The sequence below is a fragment of the Sipha flava genome, unplaced genomic scaffold, assembly GCF_003268045.1.
Source record: "Sipha flava isolate LNK unplaced genomic scaffold, YSA_version1 51431_pilon_pilon, whole genome shotgun sequence".
Taxonomy (NCBI): Eukaryota; Metazoa; Arthropoda; class Insecta; order Hemiptera; family Aphididae; genus Sipha; species Sipha flava.
In genome coordinates this window covers 1-20,821 of record NW_020273450.1, presented here as the reverse complement: position 1 = coordinate 20,821, position 20,821 = coordinate 1, and the positions used below count along the sequence as shown (strand labels likewise).

At 30.9% G+C, this 20,821-nt stretch overlaps 2 protein-coding genes across 3 annotated transcripts; one reads left to right on the top strand and one right to left on the bottom strand.

The window, feature by feature from the left end:
- Window positions 1-466: 466 nt before the first annotated feature.
- Window positions 467-3,022, bottom strand: LOC112690648 (troponin I). 2 transcript variants are annotated; one of them, XM_025564694.1, is made up of 5 exons: window positions 2,914-3,022; window positions 2,277-2,342; window positions 2,045-2,173; window positions 1,842-1,965; window positions 467-822 (listed from the first exon to the last, which is right to left on the bottom strand). In XM_025564694.1, the coding sequence occupies exons 2-5, from the start codon at window positions 2,289-2,291 to the stop codon at window positions 482-484; spliced, it is 609 nt and encodes a 202-aa protein (XP_025420479.1). In that variant the 5' UTR covers window positions 2,292-2,342; window positions 2,914-3,022; the 3' UTR covers window positions 467-481. The 2 variants fall into 2 exon arrangements, with proteins under 2 accessions (XP_025420479.1, XP_025420480.1); XM_025564695.1 differs by lacking the exon at window positions 467-822 and adding an exon at window positions 1,547-1,680 and having other exon boundaries at window positions 2,914-3,020.
- A 4,168-nt stretch (window positions 3,023-7,190) lies between these two features.
- On the top strand, window positions 7,191-19,754 carry LOC112690649 (the record flags this gene model as incomplete). The annotated part of the gene is made up of 5 exons (XM_025564697.1): window positions 7,191-7,696; window positions 14,920-15,033; window positions 17,310-17,460; window positions 19,291-19,433; window positions 19,602-19,754. Coding segments are annotated over exons 1-5 (637 nt in total), but the record flags the coding sequence as incomplete, so codon positions are not given.
- Between the last annotated feature and the right edge of the window lie 1,067 nt (window positions 19,755-20,821).

Sequence of the window (20,821 nt, the reverse complement as noted above, 5' to 3'; positions counted from 1 at the left end):
TTCTGGGAGCACGAGTATATTCTGTATATATTATAAGCGTAAAAAAAAGAACCAGCCTATTGCGAAAAAATTCCAATTCCAGTAGCGTTTTTTGTGTTTTCCTGTACGAGGCTGATGTTTGATAAAACTCGCTAAATTATAACTTTGGATGCAGTCGTGGAACAAAATATCATATCCTAGAGTCTAGAATCTAGACGATTGACAATCATAACGAAAGTCGGTATCGCGTGCAATTTTATAACTGGAGTGGCTAAATTTACATTTACTGGGTTCGCCCCCTTCCGTTTCGACGACAATCGAAACGGCACACGGTCTGTTTACTAGATCGCGTTACTGAAAATAGATTCCATATTTAATTACACCATTCCATTCGAATCAATTAGTTTTAAGATTTCGAATACAATTATTGTGTGTGCATAAAGTATATCTACGTTGAAGACGTTTCTTTTGAATTCGTTATATGGTTTTTGAACGAAAAGTTTTAATAGAGTGAAAAAGTGTATATTTTATTATATAGGTATGTGCATTTGTCAATGAAAAATATAATTGGAAAATGACGAAAAGTTTTTTTCTTCAAAACAAAACCCGATAGTATTATCCGGTACTCTTCAGTTAATTTTTTATTTTTACAGCAGTTCGTGATGGAAATGTTTAAACGATGCAACAGACCGCTACGTGCTGCGGTGGGTAGCAACATAGGTAGGTGTGATGTAAATGTTACCTCAAAAACTTTCATCCTGATATCTCTTTCCAAGTCAAACTTTACGCCCTCAATATGCCATATCCGTTTCCATAGTTCTTCGCAGATTTCCGTAAGCTCCTCTAAACATCAATACAATGAGATAGTAAAATAAAAAGGGCAACGTGGAACGCAATATTTCGGATACGTTCGGCGACACCGCATTTGATTACATTATACTGGAATACTGCTTCTCGATCGAATTCGAAAAGCGTTGAATACTTGACTAACTTGTCTCCAAATTGTTGCGGTTTTTATTTTTACAACGTTTAACCCATATTTTTTTATACAGATTCATAACATATTTTATTTATTTGTAAAAATCGCTATCGTACTGGTAATACCGATAAATAATCGGGTGAAAAATTCCTAATTTGTAATATTTTTTTATACGCGAAAAATAATATTATGCACATTCTTCGTTTGCGCGAAAAACTAAATGTATATCTAGAGCTTTATGGTATATTATCTGTACTGTCAGCCGTTTTGGCAACATAAGAGTGCGATTTTTATTTTTTTATTTTTTTAATAAGCGTTAGTGTAGCCAACGCGTGTATAATGTGCGCGTATAAAATAAAACATGGATGCCTTTGTACGTGCGTGCGTCCAAAGACTGTCACAAAGCCAAAAAAAAAAAAAACATGAAATAAATATATGTTGAAGCGAAACGAAATCAAAAGAATAAAAAAAAAAAGCAAAAAAATGTAAGTAATTTCTTGAAAATCTGAAAGTCAGCGTGTGTTGAGAGAAAAAAAAAGCTTAAACGCGGAATCATGATGTCGAAAAGCCATGACCTATTTATAAATATTATACAGTTAAGCGTTAAAACGACCGTCTAACCTCGAAATCTTTCTTTTTCACAAGGTATTCCAAGTCGAACTTTTGATCTTCTAATTTCGTGATCCTGTCGTAATACTCTTTGATCACGCGCTTAATCGTATCTATTTCGTTTCGGGGGTGAAAAAAAAATTGAAATAAATATAATGATGATATCGTCACCGACGCCGTCGGCGTGCGGTGCGCGTGGGCTTGGTTACAACAATTATAACGAAGCTGGTCCGTTGCCAAGAATGCGAACGGATCTCGAAACGCGATCGTTTACCTTCGCCGGCGTCATCGATGTTCTTCGGTTGTCCGCACCGTTCTTCGATGATCCGCCTCCTCTCGGCCGCTTTGCGCTCCTGTTCCTTCTTCAGCTCCTCGGCCGCCTTTTTTCTCAAAAGCAGCTGCGCCCGAGAAACAGACAAACACACAGTAGAGTACACCGCCCAACCGTCAACCCCAACCGTACGCCGTCATACTTACACGGAGTTTCTTCTTCCTGTCCGGCGTCATGAAACCCTTCTTGGCCTTCTTGGCCTTGGAAGCCTCTTCCATACGCTTGCGCACCTCGGCCCTCTTGCGGTCGATCTCCGCCTGTTTCGCCTTCTTAGCCTGGTGGTGCACACCAACGAACACGACATGTTATCAAAGTACCGACCGTGCGCGCGCATGGTAATGCGGTGTTTCAAAAAATATTTTTGTAAAAAAAACTCACTTCGTCGTCGGCCATGGTTGTCGCGGCGTTTGTCGTGTGTATGCTTTTCGGGTGAACTGAAACGATCTGAAACGTATAGAAAAAATACCATCAACGTTTTACGAGAGCACGTGCACAGCGATTCCGGGCGGGAGGGACATGGCAGCGTTGGCGTTTTGCACGCAGCCTAGTGTGGACGGGGGTCGCGCGACAAAATCGGGTGCGGTTTCTCCCCGTAGACGTTTTCCGACTTGCTATGCCGTTGGGGTATTATACAGCAAGTTGACCAACGGACAAAAGTCGATGTACGTTTTGTAATGACTGTACGCGCACTACGGAGCGACGATGGTGGTCAAGGTGGCGGGCGCGGTCGTGGTGAAGCAGTAGCGTACGCGAACACGTTTACGCGCTGTGTTATGATTATTATTGTACAAGTGCATCGGCAGTGATCGTTTGGAGTTATAAAAAATGGCAATCGTCGTTGTTAGAATAAAAAAAAAATAATCAAAAAAATACTAATAATAATTATAAGATCGCTCGTCGATGACTTTTTTATCATTACTATATCGATACAGATATAGCGTTGTGTAGTTCTAGATGTTGTGTTAGAAAAACGTAGAAAAAAATATAACATGAATGTTAAAAACATTTCACCAACCTGAAGTCGAGGACGGCAGTTGACTTCGCAGGACTTCACCGGATTGAACAGGACTCGTCACTGTTTCGCATAGGAAGACACTTGCGTTACACTTGACACACAACACGGCTCGCGATTGGTCGGATTCGTGTATTTATAGCTTAAAGCTTTTACTTTTAGCCGGACGCGGCGAGAGCGCACACACACGTACACGTATGCACATGCATATACACACACGCACGCACGCACGCACGCACACACACACACACACACACACACACACACACACACACACACACATACACTAACACGTATACTTTCGCAAATTTACGGGCGCAGGGCAAAATACCAAGCGGCATCATATGATTTTCAACTCGGACGAACGGTGGCAACGACGCAGTTTATTTTTAAACATCGTCCGACTTACGGTGCGGCAGGGCTCGTTCGCATGTATACAATTCTTCATGTGTATATTGTTATTATGAACGTGTTCTATAACACGCGCGATGTGCATGTAATAAAAAAACGTTGGCGTATTTTTATTTTTTCTGTTTTTTTTTTTTTTCTACCATCCTATATTAGGCCGTTTTCCGCGACTCGCCACCGTCTTCTAAATGAGGAACATAATATTATTATTATTAGCGCCGTACACCGTCGCAGAAATCAACACCTGTGTGCACGGCCGCCGTCGATTCTTCGCAATCGGTCTAATTAGATAGGTCAAGGATATTATATAATACGCGCGTGCGATGAGGCCACGACGAATATATGCCCCAATCGCCGTTTACCGAATCGTCACTGTCGTAGCCGGTGTTTTGTCCGATCATCGTAATAATCAAAATAATAATAATAATTAATTTGGTCAAAGTGGGCCACGGTTAACGTTTCCGTCCGGCGGAAGGGATGAGAGCGCGGTCAAGTATGAGTTCATTTATTTATTCTTTCGAGTCCCAACGTTTAGCCAAACCATTTATATGTATACATATTTAATGCGTGCAGTCGATTATTTATCACATATAACTGTAAACGAATCTTAGTATCAATAAAATTGTATTTGTATCCCTTCACATGTGTAGTAGTCATTCGATTCGGTTTTATGTCGCGTTCGCCGTCGGCCAAGGAGATGGGATGGATCATTTATATTTTCGCTATTTTTAGATTTGGCCTCAAATTTCACCTAGTTTTGTTCGTGGTATATACATGTGCTATATTTGTATGTTATGTAGGCACTAGACATGCAATAGTATACTACGGCGCTGGTGGACTGTTTTCGATGTGTTTTTGTTTTCAACGAGTTGAGGTCTACCTCAGACTTTGTATGAAAATCAATCGAGTACGTTATGAGTTAATATTACAACTAGACACGATTAAACTGTAGCAATTTACGTATTTGAATACTGTTCGTCAATAGAAATGCACACACTTTATTTACGGCGCCTTGTTATCTCGGTCTCATTTGTCATTATAATTAAAATTACATGAAGGAAAAGTAAAATTTTTAAAATGTTATAGTACACTTAATTGTTTTTCTCGTACGCTTTTAATATAAATTAATGTACAAATATGTGCATAATAAACAACTTACTCGTCTGCTGTTCGATGAGTTTATTCGAATTATGTTAATATTTATACAGCCGCATGATGTTTTGTATGAATAGTAATTTTCCTTCATCAACATTCTAAACCGCTATTGGTTAGGTCGGTATTTTATTATTACAGTTGTTTTACATTAGCATAAAAATAATTTTCTGAGAGTAATAGTTCATGTAAAAGTGTACTATTTCAGATCGAAGTGAAATTTTTAATCATTATATTTTTGAAATTAAATTGACACGACGTATCGGATAATAGTACACTATAATATGGTATACAATAATGCATCGTACAATATAATGTGGAATATTTCCACGGTTGCGTTTATTGTTGTTGTTTGTTGGTACACAAGTTCAGTGTACGAATTAAAAATAAAATTTATCATAACCCGAAAGTGTTTTAACGTGATTTTGTATAATAATACATATAGTGCCCATAGTGGCGTGCGCAGAGTTCGTCGTTCGAGAAGTGGGGATGAACGTTTGGAACGTTCAGTGTACAACAAAAACCAACAATATGATATTTTGGTAACATTTTCGTCTGGACTCGAGCTTCGATATTATGTATTCGCGGAGTAAGCAAATAATTTCGAAATTCGTTCGCGTTAAGTTAAACTCGTAGATGATGTGTGCGACGTCGTCGTTTTGTTCACTAGACGCGTGTAGGAAAAGTTTCAAAGATAACGAAAATGAACGATTTTTACCAAGTTCTTGTTTTATTTAAAAGAAAAAATAACAATAAATTGAATTTAATAGCTTAATCAAAATTGAAGAGTGGGCAATTTATGCCGGGACTAGGTCTAGACTATCTCTACCGTGGGACCGACTGGTCCAAGAATCAACATTGTTGACTAACGCACATACCGCTGTCTCTTATACATAAGTCCTCCTGCAAGCTTGCAAATACTTAAGTATCGGGTGTCTCACAACATATACAGGGTTTAAATGACGTAAATAATATAAATATTTTAAGATTACAACTATTGTTCAATTTTATGCGACTCATGCGTTTTTGAACTTTGTGTATCTTTGTTATTAATCTATGAATATTATATGTCTCATTTAAACGGGAGCACGAAACATTTAATTATCAATTCAAAACACAGTAATAATGACTCTGGATATAATCATAATTTATTCAAATAAAATCTTAGGTTTTTAAAATAAATATACTGGATAAGTATTTTATACATAATGAAAATTAGGGTTTTTAAGGGGAAAAAATTGTGTACGTTCCTAATAATTTTAGATTTCAAAAACTAATGAAAATTAATTTTGTTTGAAAATAGTCAAGCTAATAGTTTTAATATTTTAATTTTATAAATACTCTTAAAAGGAATTAGAAAAAAAAATGATGGACCATTTATATAGTAATTTAATTACGATATATTTTATATCAGGATTCCAGAACAATTTGCTGAAAAAATCCAGACAATCTAGTGTAATCATCACGTCTGAGCGCCTTTAGCTAATAATTACCAAGCTTAAATTGGTAATCAAATACCTATCCGAGAATCGCATGTTCTGAACATGATGATAGTACGATTAAATATTTTTAAATTGTTTTCAAAACTATTTTTTTAATGTTTCATTTTCACACTTACCATAATTAAATTGAAATAAAAACAAGTCACTTTAAACATATTACTTATTTCACGAAGTAAATGATCGACGAAAATTGAACTTTGTTCATTATTAAGTACGAAATGGAGATGTTTTAAAATAATATGGTTGTATTATAGTAGTTTCATGCAGCTCAGTCAGGGCTATGTACATCATAACGACATCGTCATTGATAATTATATAAGTTTAACACAGACACACACAAGATACATAATATAACACCGACCAAGCAAATGCAATATAATCTTACAGAAAAATAAGTAAAAGAAAAAAATAAAAATATTGTGTAATGTATAGCCAATGTTTTATAAATTGGTCTATTTAATAATTCACGAATAATAAACAAATGTCCATTGAAAACGATTTCACGAGACTCACGGTTTTTTGCTTATTACTTTTACATATATTAATTTACATACACACGCATACACACGCACACACACATATGTTTTTATGACGTTTTCCGAAACGAGTGCCAGAGGAATACTGCTGCACCTTATCGTTGTCCTATCGTATGTTGTCGCTGTGAAGCGCGCTCATTTTTTTCTTTCATTCAAACAATATAATTCATTCTTGATTTTCGTTTTATTCCTTTTGTTTTCCCCCATTTCGAATGTTGAACTTTCTCGAGTTTGCTAACTGAACGCGCACATAATATACAGCGTATTCAGGTGTACATTATTATTATTTCACGGCGTTCGAGCCTTCCGGTATCCGGCAGCTTTTCGCCGGCGCGAAACAATCGTACAACAACAAAACGACGACCATAGTATTATACGAATAACAATTAGACGTATGTAAAAAAAAAAAAAACCCCGAAAAAATGGGTTTCACCGAACACAATATATTATTACGAACGTAACTCAGTGTGAGACTGCCGTTTGTGTTGTCGATCGATAGCGGCGGATCAATAGAAATGTAAATATATTATATACCGACTCGGCGGCGTCAGTGATCGATGATAATTTATATTATTCACTACAATCGATCGATCGGCGATGTCCGCCTATTGTTTCGGTAAGTGAGAACCCCGCGGACGCGACGTCGACCTAAAGGTGATCCGAGCAGGACCGGGTCCTACCCGTGCACCAAGTTTGGCTAGTCTTTCAGTGGTTATATAACGGTCGCGATGTAAGTCTTGACGGTAATTCGACTTAGAGTTTTCGAGCGAGCACACGTTTTTCACTGCAACGCGTAAACCGAAAATACGTGTGGTGTTCGTACACCGGAAGTGGTGAGCACGGGGGTTGGTCCGAAAGCGTTTGACCGTCGAATAGTAGATAGATAGATAGATAGATAGATAGATAGATAGAGAGAGAGAGAGAGAGAAGAGAGAGAGAGAGAGAGAGAGAAATACGGAATCTCGTTTGCGACGATTCGCAATAAAACGCGTGTACGCATATCGTTTTTATTTTTTTTATAAGAAGAGTAGTTCTTTTTTTAATTGTTTTCCTTGTTCCTCCATCGTTTACGTATATAATCTGCACACCCTCGTTCTGTAGTCTCAACGACGATGAACAAGTACAATATCTTTTTGACGATCTGGACGTTGGAGTTGTTCGTCTCGTCAAATATTTTCGTCCGTTCCGGTAAGTAAAGGGTAATAATATGTTTTATGGTACATAGGGTGTTTCAGAATGATTCGAAAAACAGAATAACTTTCGTCTAGTTTATTATTTTTGAATTGCATTTTTTTTTTTTTAATAAATACCTATGTCCTGCATTAAAGCCAAATGGTATTTAAAGATTTATTAGATATTTAGAACTCAAATTTGACAATTTTAAATTTTATTCTTCAGTTTGAAAAAAAAATCTAAAATTGCCATTTTGTAAATAGGATCTTTAGAAAAAGTATGATTTTAAAATAACTTGTTAAATTTCAACTTAAAATGGATATTTAGGATATTTTTTTAACTGTAGAATAAAATTTCAAATTTTCAAATTTGAATTCCAAAAATTCATAAAAAAAATTAATGCAATTTATTTGTAGCGCAAATACTAAATATTTATTAAAAAAAAAATAATAATAATAATAAATAATTAAAAATAATAAATAGAACAAAATTTATCGCATTTGTTGAATTGTCTTGGGACACTTTGTATTATGATGCACGAGTCGTAGGTCTACGTACCGTATTACCACACTTCAGGTATCCACAGATAATATCGTGACGCGAACTATATTATGTATATTACTAATTGAACCGCTCGAACCCCGTTCGGTGCGGGACAATAGATATGTTTCCAAACGTTTTCAATCCACGGGGACATTTCCATTTGATGATTAGGTTTTCGAAAATTACATTTGTTCATCAAAATACATTTTAAAAACAGAAAATTACATTTCTAATGTTTTTATAATTAGTTTTATTGTCGATTTTACGGTTTAAAAAAAAAAAACGATATATTTCGTATCGAGTAAAATTTGACTGTGAAAGTACACAATACTCGTATATTATACGTCATATTGCTTAAAAAAAAAATTAAAGTAAATTGTATTTTTCTAAACTGAAGTCGACTGTAAGATGAAATTTTTGATAATGATTCCTGAAAACAGATTAATATTCACAATAAGGTTTTAAGTTTAACCGTGTTTTATTTACTCAAACATTCCGATATGACTCTAAAAAATCATTTAATGGAATTTCAGAATTTGCTCTTATACGCAAGCGTTGTTTGAATACATTAATGGTTGAAAAAAATAATTCTCTAATGCAATCGCGGTATATACGAATCGTGTGCCATAATATGTGTCAAATATCTGAGCAATAATAAATCGACATCGATGTTTTTTTGTATGTTGTACTGATGGAGTTTTTTCTGAAACATTTTATAAGCGTCGATTTGACGTGATAGTATTATTATTTTGTTTTTCTGTAAAACTAGTGTAAAGTACGTATGAATAATGTATTTAAGGAATTGCATATAATATATCACACATAGTCATGTACAAATAGACAGTAACTAGTAAACTACGTCAGTCAAGTGATACGGAAATTTCCCTTTACTTATACGTTGAACCAGGTCCGTCCTTAGAAATTGCGAAGTCCAGGGCGAAAATACTTTTAAAACCTTGTAGATATATGTTTATATCTATGATCTATCTATAAATATATAATGACATCAATAATTCTTATCACACAACAAATTTGGTAGGTACCTCCCTAATTATAATTTAAAATAAGGAGTTTGTGTTTATAAAAAATCATAATCTCGCCAGGTAAAGAAAATAAAATAATTTTACAGTAGACTCAATTAACATGTTTTTCTTTATTTACTTATATAATTCCTTAATCGTCAGTTATTCATATTTATACGAATTTACATTTTAATAAAACATATGAATTTAAATACTAAAAATACACTAAAAACCATTTTATTCATCAAAAATTAATTTTTCGGGCTTTTATTTCTGCGTGATTTTCAATAATATCGTTATAGTCTACATTTTCATAAAATTTACGTCCATAAAATTCTAAAGATAAAAATATATATGAAATAATATTTTTTATAGATTGTAATTATTGTAATTATTCAATATAGAAAATTGTTTAGAAAAAAAAAATCATATTCAACCCTTATGAAATTTGGTTTAATGTTTTTTTTAAACTTTTCTATCATACAACACTACTAGTTATGAAGCAGTTTCTTCAATAAAACCCGTATCGTGCCGCTATTTACTCTACATATTATTACCTATTAATCTACTCTATATATTAATATAGTTTTATCAATTTGCACCGTTCGATGGTTTTAAATATCAAATTGTATATTATATATTTTCTACGATGATCTGTGAATAATATAATTTAAGTGAATAGGTGAAGTTAAAATTGTGTTTCATTCAAGTATATTTATAATTTTCGCTGTTTTATAAAATTAACAGTTTGATAAGAAATAACTGCAGCTGAACTTTATAGAACAATATATATCAAAATTAATTAACAGATATTTAATATTAAAAAAATGTGAAATTATCGGAAATATTTAATTTGCTACTCAATTGAAATTATATTTAAAAAAAAATGATCCGTATTCACGTTATTTATAATACTTATCTAATATTCTAAAAAAAAGTTATAATCAAACAGGCTAATTATTAATGAGCGTACAAATTATTTAACATGTTCAAAGCTTATGCATTTATATTATACAAAATGTGTGACCTTTTTAGGTTATCTGAAAATAATTATTATAGGAAATGAACTGTATTAGTATATTATGCTGTCAGTGATACAAACATACATGTTATATAAAACATATTATATCACTTAAACTCGATTAGTTATAAAATATATATATATATGTGTGTGTGTGTGTTTAAGTTAGATCTGTTGTATTATAAATTATGAAATGTATATTGAAGTCATGTTAATGTAATGCAGGCTGCTGCGAAGTTTGAATGAAGTTTTGAAAGCTGCATTGTTGTGAATGATCAGGATAAAAAATCTGTACTAACTTTTTATAAATAAATCAATATTTTTAAGAACAATAAACAATTATAAATTTATAATTGTTATATAATAAAATAATTACAATAACAATTGACACGCAAGCAAAATATAATTTTCATTGTCATTTAACGGTAATTGTAATCTACAAAGTCGACTTAATAATATTCACGTTATGCTCTACAACTTTGAGTTTTATTTTGTCTTATAATTAGGACGCTTATTTAAATCCATTAAAAACCATACAAAAATTCACTAAAAAACAGCCAAAAAAAATTTGAAATTTATTCTTTTATTACACTTATAAATACTAATAAATTATATAATATATTATATATTCTAATTTTATTAAAAAAAAAAAAAAAAAAAATGGCAAATTGAAAACGTTAACTTACGACGATGGTATTGACTGAATAGCAAATTTGAAGTGGCAAATATTATTTAGTGTTAATTCTCCTAATATGTTTGTAAAATAGATTTATTGACTTTTAAAATGTTCGAAATTGTTTTCATTGCAGTATAACCACAGTTCTTTTTAAAGATATTTTCTAATTTTTTCATTATTGTCATTTCATAATTACTTGTATTATTTGAAATACAAGTTTTGGTATTATTTATGAAAACAATTATCTCAGCTAAAGATATAACTTTAGAAGTTATGCATCTTGCTATATTTTCATAGTTGGCTATTATAAATGTTACATTTGATTTAATTTCTTTGACTGCCCTTAAATGTTTTGTTTTTTGATAGCTATGCCATTGTTTTTTTTTCAAATCCATCGAATACTCTTTCAATAAATTGAAAACATTCACAGTAGTATACTGCAACTTTTTTTCCAAGTTCTCAACGTATTAGTATTGGTTGTATTGGTTAAGGAAGAGTTGGATCAATAAATTTAAACTTTAAATCTTCATAATGTGCTTTTAAAAACATATTCTTTACATTTGAAATTTTTAATATGTACAAATAATATATAATATACTCGTATATTGTAAAAATATACATTAAAATAAATAAAATAGCCGAAAAATGCTCTTAAAATGAAAAAACAATGAAAAGTGTTAACAAAAAAAAAAAAAAAAAAAAAACTGAAAAACTTCAGAATAAAAGTTTTGCCTTTGAAATATCTGTTAAATAAAACATATTATGTATTTGAAAAGCATTGTCTAAGATCATTAAAAAAAAAAGATGCAGTTTGCATTGAAATTCAGGCCCTACTTACAACCATTGATATTATTATAATTTTACGTTGCAGTAGTATAGTTGTTATTATATTGTCTATAAAATGAATTTTGCACACACGCCTTTCTTTAAAGAAATCTTCATTATTTTAAAAAATGTATTAAATAATTTTATTAATAATTAATAATATATTATATTTATTATTATATAAATAATGATATTAAGTTACAATAAATTGTAAAACAAAATACCGCAAATACTGGTTTAGTAGGACATTTGGAAGAATTTAAGATGTCGTGTGCGTACTTGCTATCAACTGATGTCAAATATTTTAATTCAAATAGAAATTTATTATTTTAGCCTCAAAAATTACTTTATAATTATATTTAGTTAGGCATTAAGTTACAGTAGGCTTACAACTACTTACGTTAAAGGTCGAAAATTTTATCAAATGCATATTTAGATAAATATAATAAAAATAATTATTTAAAGTATTTTGAATAAAAACCAAATGAAAACTTGTATTTTAAGTTTTTCTTAAAACTAAATTTCACTTAATTATTTGTTCTCTCAATTTATTATGTTTTTAAGAAATTGAAGATGACGATTATCACTAAAATATTGGTCGGTTATCAATTGATAACTTTTTGGGAACACCCTTGATTTAGTATTGTATAAAATAATTACACTCATTATTATCGATACCGTTCATCCTTGTAGCGGTGGTATGATATACTACATAGGTATTCATATAATCATGTATATAATGAACAATATATAATAATAACAATTTAAGGGTTTAAAATAACTGAAAAAAAACTTGGTAATGACTAGAGCTCTGATTTATATGCACTTGCATGTTTATACTAAGTGTATGCACGTCAATAGAGGTTTAAAATGTCCACGATTCATTCACACTGAATTTAAACACCAAATTTTATATTGCATATTTTGCATATTTCGAGGATTATTGTATATTTGTTCATAAATGCTTATAACATGCATATTTAATGTGTTTTTAATAAATTAACTATGACAAACAGTAACCTTGTGGAAAACTTATATCATATAAATTAAAAAAAAAAAAAAAACAATCCATTTTTAAATATAACCATTACAGTATTATTACTACTATAATAGTGTTATTATATCATTGGAATATAATTTTTATATCATGTTACATCACAGCCAAATTTAAATTTAATTCGATGTTATGTTTTATATATTTTGGAAATATGATGAAAAATCATAATTAAGCAATCGAATTATAGTAATCAGTATAAAATAACAAAAATTCATAATAAACATGTAACTAAGTTCATGGCAGTCTTACAACAGCTCAATAAAATAAATAGTCATTGTAAAAAAATAATAAATATAGTAGATTCATATATTTAAAATGCGATAAATTCTATTATAATTGTATTATAATATAATACGTATACAAAATTAGTAATTTTTACCTTTCTTCAATACGTTGTAAATATAAAACTCGATCCTGATCTAAATCTAATGTGAAATTAGTAATAATAATGTTGAAATAATTCCGTTTCAATGGTTATAAGCAATAGTAAGTTGGAGACATCCGGAAATCGAACGGTACCGATGAAATATTTAGTTTAAATAAATGTCCAACCATATTCAGTACGGTGGCCTATTTGCAATAATGTTATTCTTTATAACGGCACCAAGTACGTTTTCCATCAAAGAGTTGAAGTTCTAAATGGATGGTAAAAATATAAACCTACAATGATGCAGTGGGATTAATTAATTAATTGTTATTGAGCGTCGACAATTTGAGAGTAAAATCCAAACGCGTTTGGCACAACAGTGGGTATAGGTATTGACAGATCGACGTGTGTGTATGAGTGTATGTGTTTTCGGGTGCGTATTGTGTGATAGAAAATTAATTTTAAAAAAGCATTTCACTTAACAGTTGATTCTATTGTTTTTTTGTTTTGCACACAAACGATAAAAAATATATAATATTTCTGTAAACAATATATGGCCGATAGTATATAATAATATTTTATTATATTATGTTATACTATAATGAGCGTATATTATCAAGGCTTGATTATTGTGTGTATTACCTACGCGGCAATATTTTGCACTGGTCTTTCTCGGGAAAAGTGAAATAGAAAAAAAGATAAAAGATTATTAAAGCGATAAAAGTTGTCGTCAGTGTATTTAATATTATGTATTATAAATTGTAAATTATATTGTAAATCATAATTGTTGTGTTCCGAACAGCCTTTATATTCTGCATAATAATCGTTATGATATCGTCGTTGGTTGGGCCATGGAACTTGGATTGTACGAGGAAAAAAAAAGTAATGAGATGAAAACAATCTTACAACACACGCACACACACACACAAACATTATAATATCGTCTTTCACACTGGCGTGTGTTTCTATTTGGTTATTTTCGAATACGTTCTAAAATAATATTGTGTACAAGTATACCAGCGCATGCGCTTTTGCGTGTTGTACGCGAGACGTAAATCACATACACTCCTCTCAAATGAATACACACTCACACAAGACGGGGTAAAAATATCCGAGCTCGTACACGGATGTAAAAATAATATGTTTAAACGGTATGAAAACAATTATTATGTTAATTATTAAAACTGAACTCTGGCGTGCACCGCAAAGCGTAGTAAAACCGCTACCAGCCGCGTGGATGCTGTACAAGGAGGTTTTTAAACAATGATCACTCGACTTTTCAATCAACTTAAAATAAATTTATCATATTTGATTAACTTATCAACTTACTAGCCATGTTTATACGGTTAGTTAAACACTATGCAATGTCTTTCGCTATTTTTACTAACTTTATTGTCACCGTTTTTTAAATACGACTGCTTATTTTTTTTTCTTATAACGTAGTAGAGACTATAAAGTTTTAGATTTAAAATTAAGTCGTCATTGCATGATAAAAATAATTAACTACTGATATGATGTCCAATATTGATGTATCATAATTTAAAATTTTTACTATAAATATGTGTTTTTACAACGAGTAATTGCTTAAAATCATAATACATAATGTATTGGTTGACCGGGGAAACAAATGAATCACGTCAGAAAAAATCACATTTTATTATATGACTTGTACATCGATATTGGTTTGAACGTTTTTATTCTATCCGTATTTGTTTATTGTTTTTCAGCCGATGGACCACACACGGAATACACGTACACAGATTTATGTTTTAGGGACGATCCAAAAATAGACGTTTGCATCCGCAAAAGAATTAACGATGTAATCGAGGAGTTCCATAAAGGTGAGTAAAAATTCGTGCCTGCTTTGGACTCACAAAGATTTAACAATAATTATAATATATGGGCCAAAATGTTTTCTGTCGCGATTTTTGTCTTTTACGATTCATTTGGTCAACCCATAACTTAGAGACTAGATTTTTTATTTAGGACCGAAGAAATATTCGAAAGGTGGCATATTAGTAAGGACTTTTGGTGGTTAATGATGTACTAATAGCCACATTAGTAAAAAAAACGAAAAAAAAAATCATTCCGTACTCGTAGTTCTAATCCAGTGTTTTCTTATATTATTCTTTTTAGATTGTATAAATTCGCACCTTCTTAAAGAATTAAAATTAAAAAAAATTGTTGATTTTATTTATTTTTGTTTCTATTATACCTAATAGGTATAAAAAAAGGTTTAAAATGGGGGAGGGGCTGCAAGAGAATTCAGTCTCCTTATCTGTCAAACCGCTAATAAATTATCCCCTTTAACATTCCCCGAAAAGTTTACTAAAATGCTCAACTGTGTTATGTAATAATATACGAGTATACCTTTTTTAATTTTGTTTTATTTTCTTAAAAGATGTTCCAGATCTGTTATTTATAACACTAGGTAATTAATTTAAAAGCTTACATATTTTTTATAGCACATGAATAATTTGTGAAGGAAATTATTCACTAATAATACCTCAGTTTTTTTTCTTTTTGTCTCGGTTTAACTGGGATAGTCCCGATTTTAACGGCATGTTGGTATTCCGGTCGGCCATTCAATAAAAGCTGCGAGAAGATAGCATTTAAACATAAAATATATAAAATATAAATAAAACAAAATAATATTGGGCTACATATAAGTGCACATAAATACACTTATTTTTATTTCTATATGAGCGTCACATAAAAAAAAAAACTTCTTTTAATATGATTTAAGGATTTCAAAATCTGGAATGCCTACCTATTTATAATTAATTATCTAGCAATTATACGGGAATATATGGAACACTGAATAAGACATATGGATCAGAGTTCCTTTTGCTCTTTTTTGTCACTTTAAACCCTGGATATAGATATAGTTATATAGTATAAAGTTGAGACCCTATTTATTGAATTATTTTAAGTATATAAAACAATAATATAAATAATGTAACGCGTAGCCAAAATGTTGACATTTTTTTTTCAGAAATTACAAGTGTTTAGCAATATGTGGTAATATTTTGTTTCCCTTCCCCCTCCCTTTTTTAGAATATGAATAAACACGGATACGTTTACACAATAGAGCCGCAATTCTCGTCCTGAACGAAACGAAAAATAATTACGGATGGTAATAACGGTATAAAATGTAATAACTTTGGTCAATCAGTACTTCGGAAACGTCTAATGTAATGCCGCGTTTCTTTCGCGTAATAATTGTTTATCGTTTTGGTCTGATCGATACGCGGTTTTTATTCTTCGTTCCTCGCGTTCGCCGGCGTTTAATTAACATGTTCAAATGAGAGGATGAGGAACAAACGACTTTTGGCGCGACTCGCGGTCGATATCATAACTGCAATGATACTGATCCATCTTTTTATAGACCACGATGCATTATTTTAAGGACAAACGGAAAGAAACTAGTTAAAAAAAAAAAACTGAATCAAACTCGTCGGGTTCTTTATATCGTACACCCCCTTACGCCAGACACGCACGCAAACGGACGAGTGTGTTGTAAATAATTAATCAAAAGTTACGATGAATAAATAATAATTGCAATACTCCGGGTATGAGCGTACTCACGAAGGGGTTGGAAATTTTCATAAAGCTTAATCCCTTTCCATTGGCCTTATTTTTTTTTTCCAATCAATTTATATTATATTTGTAAAATATGTGAAAATTCATCGTCTCATCGTATAATTTATATTTACAATTAAACGACAATTGTATTGGATACACCAAAAAAAAATTATTGGTATTAATTCTCTGATAACAGATAGTTATTACTCATTTATTTTATGCTAAACCCTATATCCCATTAAAAATGTATGAGAAATCATAAATCAATTTTTTCTGAGAAATACTGTTTGAATAAATGTACTTATGTATAACTTATTTAGCACTCCATTGGGATTCGTCATATTAGAAGCGTGTTTAAAGTTGTCAATTTAAAATTTAATATATCTGCTACAACACGGAAAACCGTGATATTTCTATAATGCGAGTAAATCATTAAAAACGATGTAAAACGATTTATGTATTTTTGTCGTATGGTGTGTGACGTTTGAAATCGAACTCAAACGGTTGATTTGATTGAAAATTATAATTTCAGGTAACGATGAGTTTGGGTTACATGAATTCGATCCATTGCCCCTAGATAATCCTTTGCATTTTGAGCACAAAGCCCGACTAATTGGAGGAAAAATATCAGTTAAAAATATGATGACCGAAGGTTTGACCACAATCAAAGTGTTATCGCTCAGGTGAGAAAGAACTCCATGTATTTATACATATATATGTATATATGTTTTACTGCTCTGTATGTTTAACCACCCTTATTACCCTATTATTCGATCTATAAATAAAAAATAAAAATAAATGTCTATATTTATACGTACATACCATTGTTTAAAATTGGTGGTCACATGGAACAATAACACACAGATTTTAAAATATTTGATCACTATGTATAGATATGTAGTTATTATCATTGTAATATTTACATTGGAACTTGGAACGATATTACTCTTTTTTTTTATGAAACATAACGTAAGCTTTCAGGGAACGTTACATTTATATGTTAACATTGGTAATTAAAAATTTATATTTCTGAAATATTTGTATCATTTATATTTGTATATTTGATAACAGTTTCTTGCAAAGTAGATAGTTATGTATCGACTTTGTATCTTAGACCATCACACGTAATATTTAATGTTAATACTCAGTATGCACAAATTTTTACAAATAACCGTGGAAATATTTCAAGTAATTTAGAACTAAATATCGTTATTTTAGCACTAATAAAAAATCGGATGATATCTTTTGACAGAGTGACAAAAAAATATTTGTAAAAAAATAATTATCAACAACGAAAAATCGATTTTAATTCGCGCTATCGTCGTATTATTTTTATGCACATAATTAGGGTGTATATTTTTATAAATCTGTGCAATACTAATTTTATGTGGACTATTGATTGTGCATTTTGTGCGATATTGGTTCGTGTTTGTGTAATTATGAAAAGTACAGCTAAGCGAAAAGTAATGTACAATTTTTAATTTTTTCATTATAGTTAAAAATTACTATGGATTTTCATCATATAATAGCTATCTTTGAAACGGTCAACTTATATTTTCACAGTATTAAAATGAATTATTGTTAAATATTTTCCCTTAAGAAATATAATTAATGCATTTCTAGAATATTAGAACAACGAATAAAAATAATTTAAATATTTTGAGCTAAACTTTTTTGTTGCCTAATTTTATTCAAGTAAGACAATTGGAATGAATCTATTTCATACAATTTAACTTATGGACTTTAATGGAAAATAATTTGTACGGTGACGGTTATGGTTTGTTTGGTAAATTAACCATTGAAATCAATAACTTATTTTTAATGGTTCTTTGACAAAGGCTTACTGTCCTTACTCCAAACTAGTTATATAAATTCCTTCATAACATGCTTATCAGAAAATAATTAAATAAATTGAAATCCATACTTTAACTGTGTAAATTTCATGAAGTTGATAAGACTATCTAGATCCCCAAAAGAAAATGAAAAATGCATCAACGTACATTGCTTAATAACACTTTAAAAATACATAAGAAATAATTTTTTAATATGTTCTCGTAAAGTGGCAATACTGTTGATTTCGAAACATTTAATGCATCCAAATATGATACTCCAAATCAACGGTGACATAAGAATTTAATAATTTCATGCAATACAGAAAAACGATTATTATAAATATATCTTAAAACAAAGACCATTCGTTTTAATATAGGACTCAAACACAAACTTCGGATTATCAAAGTATATATGTGTATATAATATGTATATTACATTTTGATGTTGTCTGGAGCTTAGCTTCAGTTTAATATAATCAAATTGTATTGATTGAATAGCAGAAAATTGGTATACTGTTGCGAAGAAAAACATTTCGTATTTGTATAATGTATCTATATTACAATACGAACCATAAAAAAAAATACAACGTGTGCACTGGTACAGTCACGAAACATACACCGGATTACTGTGCAAAGTCGTACGTTTGTTTTGTTTAACGCGTTGTGTTTGCACTACGATAGGTCGAAACTTCAAAATCCGAACAAAATGGAAGTCGGATTTACCGCGCACTTTCGAAACTTATTGAGTACCGGTTTATATCAGTTCAAAGGATACCTAGGACGGATACCCATCAACGCCAACGGACGATACAACATAACGTTCAGTAAAGTTCAATTAAGATGATTCTAGACATTTCAAGGTGTTTGGAAAACTCGGAAGTTATACGCTTTTACGCTCGTGTTCAACGCGAAAAACTTCCAAGCTTTTTAAACGCTGGTGCGTGTGTATGCGTGTATGATCGCAATTAATAGTATTTGATTTTGTATTACAGAAAACGTCGAGACTAGTTATCTGCTGAAAGCAAAACTAAAAGAAATGGTAAACGGCTCGTTTGTGCAGCTCGAAAGTTTTCTTTCCTATCCACCGAAGTTTGGAGAAGCCAAAGTGTTTGCGAGCGATTTGGTTCCGGGTAACGCTGTGTTAAGTAAGTAACACCTATTCAAAATAATTAATTAAAAATAATAATAATAATAATAATAATAATAATAATAATAATGCTATGAATTTACATAGTTAGTTAACAACCAACACGCGTAAAAATACTATCTATAACAGCTAGGTTATGATTCAGTCACCGTACGAACAAATTAATGATACTAAGAAAAATTCAGTATTTTATTATAGATACCTAGATATTAATTTTCCTTTTATACTGAAATATCTAATATGAGTACATATCAAATTGTATATTATATTATATGCTAATATATATATACGAGTATATATATATATATTATATGCTAATATATATATACGAGTATATATATTAATATATATTTTTTTAAAACTTTTTTGTATTGTCTTATAGAAAAAGTAATTTTTCTATAATTTAATCGAAGTAATGAAATCTGTATAAATTCTGAAATATCACTAAAACAAAATAAATACAATTATATAAATAAAATTACGATAATATTAATAAAAATGTAGATACCTCAATTAATAAGCATTAAATATATACAAGGAATGAGGTAAATTATACGTTAAAAATGTGAAGTCAATTTTTCAAAAAATTTTTGGGGTCAAATGTGGTTGCCTTAGGCCCTAAGGCATTATTGGTACTTAGGACGGCACTGACTGTGCTGTTTCTCATATTTTTGTTTCACATATGCGATTTATAAGGTTGTGTGAACATCTTAAATTACAAACTGCCGACATTAACTTTGATTGTATCATTATAATGAGTAGTGGTTGCGAATTTTGGAAACCTAAAACAAAGAATAAGAGGCAAGTTCACTTGGTTTGATTATTATGTCAAATTATGCCTTGTTTTGGTTTTAAATTTAAATGCGGTTGTTGGCTTTTTAACGGAGACCCGGAAACTGTGATATAGGCATACGACGTCCTCCTTAATATGCACAGTAAATCCTGCAGGAATCACATGAATATTAATCCACTGCTTTGCCTACGAGGTTTTCCATCACGCAAATACTCCTAACAATACCTTTTTATTTTATAATCACACACACACACACACACACACACACACAC